This window comes from Cryptomeria japonica, chromosome 9 (assembly GCF_030272615.1).
Source record: "Cryptomeria japonica chromosome 9, Sugi_1.0, whole genome shotgun sequence".
NCBI classification, from domain to species: Eukaryota; Viridiplantae; Streptophyta; class Pinopsida; order Cupressales; family Cupressaceae; genus Cryptomeria; species Cryptomeria japonica.
Window position 1 is genome coordinate 158261757 of NC_081413.1, and position 7845 is coordinate 158269601.

At 36.3% G+C, this 7845-nt stretch overlaps 1 protein-coding gene across 1 annotated transcript in view; it reads left to right on the forward strand.

Moving 5' to 3' along the window:
- LOC131059112 (uncharacterized) overlaps nucleotides 1–6665 on the forward strand; it is a 116533-nt gene extending 109868 nt beyond the window's left edge. Inside the window, exons 7-9 of the mRNA XM_059211322.1 lie at nucleotides 5582–5657; nucleotides 5959–6049; nucleotides 6139–6665. Coding sequence (XP_059067305.1) covers nucleotides 5582–5657; nucleotides 5959–6049; nucleotides 6139–6258 — 287 coding nt within the window. The 3' untranslated portion in view covers nucleotides 6259–6665. The remainder of the gene's footprint in view (nucleotides 1–5581; nucleotides 5658–5958; nucleotides 6050–6138) is intronic.
- The last annotated feature ends 1180 nt before the right edge of the window (nucleotides 6666–7845 follow it).

Sequence of the window (7845 nt, forward strand, 5' to 3'; positions counted from 1 at the left end):
ATCTTCGATTTTTCAAGCCAATGATGATGATCAAATGGAATGATCTTCATATATTTTTCATTTCCAAGGTGTTGAAAAGCCATATTGACTCAATTCCACCCAGAGGGAGAGAAATGACTTGATCAACTCTTGTCAACTTGAGACACTATACTTCCTCGAGTGAAAGGCTAACAGCCAAAACTACAACAACTAGCCTAGAAATCAGAAAAAAGTGGGGTTCCCTGTTTTAATGGTGCGATGTGTGAAATTGTCACAACATGGTGTGAACTTCCCTATCACACTTGGGAAAATGTCAGAGATATGCCCTACCGCCTTGGTAGCAGAAACAACTAATATAGAGTTACATTTCTATCAACTTGGAACATACAAGTCCAAAACTTATTTTGATCTCTTTTCATAAGATCCTCAAAGCTGAAGGAAAAAGATACAAGTACAAAATTGATCTAGAGGACTACTAGGCAAACCTCACTAATGAATTTGGAGTTAGAAGGAAAACGTGGTCAAGAATGTCCGTGGATTTCATGAGGAAATGCAATCTCTTTTCAATTCCCGATCAAGTGAAAGACAGTGGAAATCATACATACTCAATATGAGCAAGAGAAAGATAAACTTGTTCCAGCACCAAGTTGGTCACAACCAGGAATGACAGACTTAAAACACATTGATGAGAGAAGAAGTTATTGATTAATCAAGAGAATGGGTACACCAGCAGATCAACAGGCTAAGGAAACAAGGTGCTCCTTTAATGTATCGAAGAACGGAAGATGATGAATCTTCCTCCGATGAAGATTAAATGAGGTTTTCAGAAAGAGGAAGGATATGGTTGAAGGTTCACAAGCAAAAGACAAGGGGGTTGCTACCAAGAATCAAGACATAAGAAGCAAAAGTCCAATACTACTCAATCCACCATGAGCACTTCATCCATAAGAGAGATCAATATGCATGATGCAGGAAATGAATCAAGACAGGAATCCGAAACAGAGATGCTGTCTCAAGGGGATCATGATGAACACAGATCATCACAATCAGTACAGCATGAGAATCAGGAACAAGTTCCAGCTTCTCCAACCATACATCATTTTGAGACAGAGATAGGAGAAGATTTGGGAGAATCCAACAAACCCGAACCCTAATGAGGAAGTAGATGAAGAAATCATTTCAGCCTTGAGGGGAATTAATGATGATAACCAGCTTGAGGATGGAATGGAATTAACCACAGTACCTAATTGGTTGAAGAACAGCTTGAAGAAGAAGATAGTGGAGGAAATTCAGCCAATTGAGGACTTAGAAAATTTCCTAGCTCAAATTGGTAAAGCTAAGGAACAAAAGAAGGCTAAGAAATTCTCCCAAATTACTAGAGACAATGAAGGATCATGCATCTTGCAGGTGGCAATTTCAATGGTTGATAAGTCTAGAGAAGAAATTACTCTGATGGACTATGAAGTTAAGACACTTGACCTTGGACCATCAACAAAGAAACAAGAATTTCAGGAACTTAATGATACTACTGGGGCAATTGAGGCAAGGGTGGACAAAGTTGAAGGGAAGAAAGAAAGATTGGAATTGGAAATCATGTGATTGAAAGAGTTCATCCAACGCTTGATGAATCCAATGAGGCAAGAGGATTGTACATTTGTCCCACCTATTTCCATTCCTCAAGAATCATTTGATAGTTATGAAGCAATGAGGAGTACAAATCAGGAAGTGAAGGAATGGATTGAAGGTATTTCAAAGCAAGCGGAAGAATTCCTAAATAGATTCATCCAAGTATATGATTAGACAATGATATTCATGAACAAAATACAGAGGAAGAAGCGTGGGAAGATCTCCAAATGATTCAAGATAAGAAAATTCCACGCCTCAAGATATTGAAGAGGATTTCTATGCCAACATTGATCCAAGGAGGAGTGATTGAAGAAAGAGATGTATATGATTTTAATCATTGGTATTGTTCCTTGGTGATGAAGAAATCACCATTTGATCAAGCCAAGGAAGATTGCATTGAGATGGAAGGATCAATTAGGGAAATACAATCAAAGATCCTTATATCAGTTAAGGAATTATTAGGTCAAGAGGTTACTACCACAGGTGGTCTGAACTTAGAAGAATTGAAAGAGAGGCTGAAAGTTATTTATTTCCGAGAGCTGGAATCCATCAGAAGAAATCAGTTGGATGATCTTCTTTCTCTCATGGTCTACATAAGCAATCTTCAGAAACAAGAAGTTGATTGGGAGAACATCTTTGATGCCTATATAGAAAGTTTGGATGTGATAGAGCTTCAACCTGATGTCCTGCCAAGTGTCACAATGGAGGAGCTTGAATTGGTGATGACCAAATTCATTGAATATGCCATCACGGAAGGGGATAAGGGCAACCAGATTCTAGAAGACAGTTTGCTAGATGATTAGGTGTCATCTAATTTTCTCATTGGCTCTCACTCCTCGTAATTGGTGATGAGAATGATATTCCATTTTTTTTGCATTGCATTTAGTGATTTTCAATGAACCCTTATTTTGGGATGATCTCAGCCATTGATTCCAAATCAATCTGGACCGTTGCTTGAAATAGAGACTTCTATATAGACCGTTGCTTGAAATAGAGACTTCTATATAAACCCTCCTCTTTTCATTTGTAAAGGAGAGATCTGGAGAATTGTTACTTTGTTGCTGCCAAAATTAATATAAATCATTGAAGACTGGTGATTCTATGTGAGATCTTGGAGTATTCGTATGGTTCTTTACTTCTCAAGTTAAAGTAGATTTGCTTAAGTAAAAGTTTCGTAGTTGCATGGATGATATTGTTGATAATAGATGGTGAAAATTACAAGTTCATACCATTTATAATTTGTTGATTGCAAGTTATAGTGCATGGTTGGACTAAACCCTCAATTACTTAACTTCACTTGCTTATTCCTCATTAATTCACAGTGCTTTTGGGATTAATGTGTGTGTTGGTGATTTGAACATCATTTGTATTCCTTAGAAGATTTGCACCATCTTTGCATAATTGTTCCTAATGGTGAAGCAAAGTGTGTTTTGGTTTCACTAAGTTGTCATCAATTTCTGATATTGGATAGTGTTAGATTTAGATTTCTAATTCTTTACCTCTTTTGCCTTTTATTTCAAAATCTTGTTAGAATTAGGATCTAGTGCTCATATTGCTAAATCATAAGTTAATCAAATCGTGGTGATTGCATTCCTAAAGCTAGTTTTCCTCAAGTTGATCAATCCTAAAACAAAATGTGAGTTCCTTTGTGTACCCAGCAATTTCACATCAAACCATTGAGTTATCCACACGTCAAGACCTGACAGTAGAAACCTTGGAGTCGTCTCATTTGATCACATAGTTTAGCATCCGAGGAGATTTTGTTCAAGAGAGATTAAAATACTTGGTATTTTATTGTGTTTCAAGTGCATAAAAAACACATCAACACATGGTTTACAAAATTGAATGATTGTGCAACATTTTTTGGGAATTGGAGCTGATCAAAATCAACATTCACCCCCGTGCCAAAGAGGAAGTCAACATCATTTTTGGAATTTTGGGCAGATCACCATTATCAGTTGCTTTTTCAGGGATAAATTGTTGACGCCTATAGTCTATACTAGCTGGGAGGGCAGAAATAACCATTTGGAGTGGTGAATCAACCCTGAGATGTCAGTGCTGATCATCAAGGGCAGCATTCGCACATACCCCAGCTATACATCTTTGCTGAAGGACTGTACACATCCAGGTTGAACTGCACAAACCTGAAGAAGACAAATAAATTATAAGAAAATTCATAAAATCGTCAAATCAGTCAGCAGAGGCAGCCATCAGTCACAACACAAAAATCAGCCATTTGGGAGCTAGAGTGCATTAGGAGCCATTGGTATAGGGGTTATTTAGGGCCAGCCATAAACCTGCATCTGATTGCCCCAGCACCTGGGAGTTCAAAGATCCCATAAATTCAGTTGAATGTTGTAATTGGTGGTGATTCAGAACTTGTGGGGAAAACAGTAATAATATTCTGTAAGATTGTGGGTGTCTTCCAGCCAACTAGGCTTTGCCATAAATCTTTGAATCTACGCTGCAAGCTTAGATTTGATTTTAAATACAGCTTATTTATTAGATCTATACGTTGGATGTACATTCCATCAATTCATTGAAATTCAAGCTAACATTAGAGTTTAGCACAGATTTGTGTGGAGAACATTCCAAATTCAATATTTGGTAGAGGAGATTTAGGTAGGTGTTGAAAATCAAATTCCACCTCCACTCTTGGTGGCAACCCCCTTGGCCGTTGAAACACTTTTTAAATACATGAGAATAATTCATCGAAGACTTTAAATTTAGAGTTAGTCATACTAAAATTAAAATCCATTTTTCATATATTTTTTAAAAAGTAAATGATAATTTTCAGTTTCTTGAATTAATCTGATAGTTTGCTTGCATCCCACCTTGCTTTCGTGCTTATTGATAATTATTTTAATTACATCCTTGACCCATATGTATTTGTTAGGTCTTTTTATGATCTAACCTAAGTTACCAGTCTTGGTACGACATTATTTTTTCTCTCAAGTATGAGTAGAGGTTGCTGTGTGTATAAATTTTTATAGATATTAAAATTATAAAAATAGTGATACTCATAATTGTCAATAAACAAAATATTTAAATACCTCATAATGTGCAATAAAGAAAAGACTGCCCAAGGGGTTGAGTTCAATTGGTTATAATGTTGGGTTTTTATTGTGGAGAACCAAGCATTGGGACATCTAAGGTGGAATTCTAAGTTGTGACTCTTGGTCTTCCATTATTGGTTTTTAATATGAAGTGGTTTTTAATTCAAAGTGGATTTCTAAGTAGTGACTCTTGGTCTTCTGTAAGTGATTTCTAGTAGCTACCGACCAGCATGCCTAAGGTCGTGAAGTGTATCCTACACTGTTTCTTTTCTTTATTGTGCACCTTGCAGCAACTCTCTAATCCTTTGCTTCCCTTCTTCATTGTCAAGTCCAGAGTTGATTCTGTTTTTCATCTCCTTGAATCTCCTCTCCAGCCCACTCCTGCTAATTTTCTGACCCTTGCAGTCTCCACTCTAATCACATTATGTTTTCCTCGATATGGAACAACATCTGACAGACTTCTGCCCACTTTTGACAATTGTTTTGAAGTTTTGAAGAGTAGGTTATCATTGCAGTTGTCAAGCAGCACTGTTAAACTAGGTTGCAGGTGCTAAGTTGACTCTCACTACAAATGCATGCGAGATTAGGATCTTACCTCATGAATTGGCATCAATTTATCGTATAATGTGATTTGACATGTAGGAACATTCCTCTACAGTTTTGGTTATTCATAGATGCTTATAACTCATACCATAAAAATATTTCTCATTTATACATGTGTATATTTTTTAAAAACGAACTAAACATGCGGTTGTTAGGTGCAAATTAGCTGGAAGAGAAAGCAATTGTTTTCTTGTAGGATGAGAATGAATCAAACGCTTTGGTACATTTTATTAAATTATTGGTGAAAACTTGGTTTGACTTATCCTATCTTGAACTGAACAAAGCTGACTTTTGTGTGCTTTTGATACCTGTTTCAGCAAGCGGTAAGGCTTCAGAATTCGGTGGTTTGACCGGAGGCTACATGTTTGAAAGTTCAACTGGATTAGCACGAGCGTAGGTTGCATTAATACCTTTTGATTTTCTTACAATTTCTGGAAAATAATCCTTTCTTGGCTCAACTTATGTGTTACCGAACTCTAATTGTTTTCAAAATAGGGAAATAAAAAATAAAATATAAAAAGTCAAAAAGGGCAAAAATTAGGACTGATGTGTGCTAAATCGCTATTTTATATTTGTTTGTGAAGTCAACTGACGAGTAAAGTTATGACATTGTTTAGGATTTTCAAGATTATTGTGTGGCTTTGTCAGATAGATGTGTGGCTGCAAGTTATGATTGTTGTTTTTCTATCTACAGGTTATTGACAAAGCCTACCTGTCCTGTTCTTGAGGAACTTGGAAAGAGTTTATCATTTGAGATAGCAGTTGGATTAAATGGCCGAGTCTGGGTAATAGACCTTTTTAAATTTTTATAATTTGAGATGAATAATTTAAGATCATTCAAGAGCTTATGCTTTTTCTTTTTGGATGAGTTAAGGTGAATGCTCCATCTCCTTCCACGGTCATTCTTGTTTCAAATGCCATCATGAATGCAGAGTACCTGAGTGGAGTTCAACAAAAAATTATGGTACAGAAACTCTTGCAGAGAGTTCAATAGTGGGGATCTATACTAGTACATTTATGTGGGCATTGTTTATGTTGGGGTCAATACTCAGTAATTTTGTTGTAATCAATTGTCAATGACTGTAGAAAATTAATATTCTATGTTGTGACTCTATTCGATTATGAATACTCTCACAGCTATTGGAGATGCTTCCAAAATGGTTATCAATTCTTCATGAACGTAGCAGTTAAAGGTTCAAAATTTTTGCCAATTGAAATATTGTAGAAGTCGATCTAATTAGAACAATAGGGTCACTCTCTGTTTAGGATTTTGTTTTAACTAATATTAGAAGCACTACATTCGGAGGATATTTGGTGAATATTGTGTCATAGAAACCATCTATGCGTAACATTCTGGCCAGGAGAGATATAAGATCAATTTAAACTGTATACTTTTTTTAAGATTGAGCTCATTCCATCCCTTTTTAAACTCATTCGGAGGATATTTGGTGAATATTGTGTCATAGAAACCATCTATGCGTAACATTCTGGCCAGGAGAGATATAAGATCAATTTAAACTCTATACTTTAAATTTCTTTTTTTAAGATTGAACTCATTCCATCCCTTTTTTATACATATATCATTTATAAGAATATAATAGTATACATATTCATCAAAAAGGTGGGTGGATATAAATCACACCCCAATAGTTCAAAAATGGTTGGATCCTAGATAAAAAATTATAAAACAAATAGTTGCTAAGAAGCAACAGTAGTAGCAGAAGATGGAGGTGGGGTCCCGGTCACTCGACTTATCCCATACATGAGGGGTCAAGAGTTTAAATGGAATGGTCGTGCTCCTCATCATCTTTTTCTGTGTCTTGATCATCATGGGCTGAAGAAATAGCCAATTCTAGTTAATGAAACTTGATGGAATCATGCTGCTGGAAGCACCACCAAATGGCCACTTAGAAGCTCCACTAGAAGGCCACCCGCAAGTATCACCCTAAGGGGGAGGTGAAGTCAAATGCCGATGAGTAGGTCATGACACACTCCTATGAACACAATCCATTCAGATAACCAAGACAGAAACATGGGGCCAATCGACTTGATTTCCATGAGTTGAGAGACTCCTACCTCTTTGATACTTGTGAGGAGGTCAGAAGCCCTTGAGGAGGAAGAAGACAAAGGAACTTTGGCCATGATACAAGAGGCATTTCCCCAATGATCAAGCAATTTTTGAAGGTGAGCCATCTCTAGGGAAACCTTATTGGCTTGCACTTGGATCTATAATAACACATTCTAACAAGTAATTGCTCTAGAAAAAAAGTGGAACATTTTGGTCAATAAAGAAATGAGAAAAAAATAAAAAATAATATTTTTGTATAAGTTAAAAGAGAATCTCCACCTTGAAATCATCCCAAAATTGATTGAATTTATGGGGGATCCAAAGCCAATATCCAAAAAGAATCATGTGCTAGGAAGAAGGTTATGGCTGGAAAAGCTAGAAGAAATCATGTATCCAATTCTAAAGCTTTTGGGCTTGAATAAAAACAAAAAAAGTTACTTAAACGACTCCAACTACTACATAATATGAAACAAGGTTCTTGGATGCCCATATGAACTAGCTATGACCCCATAG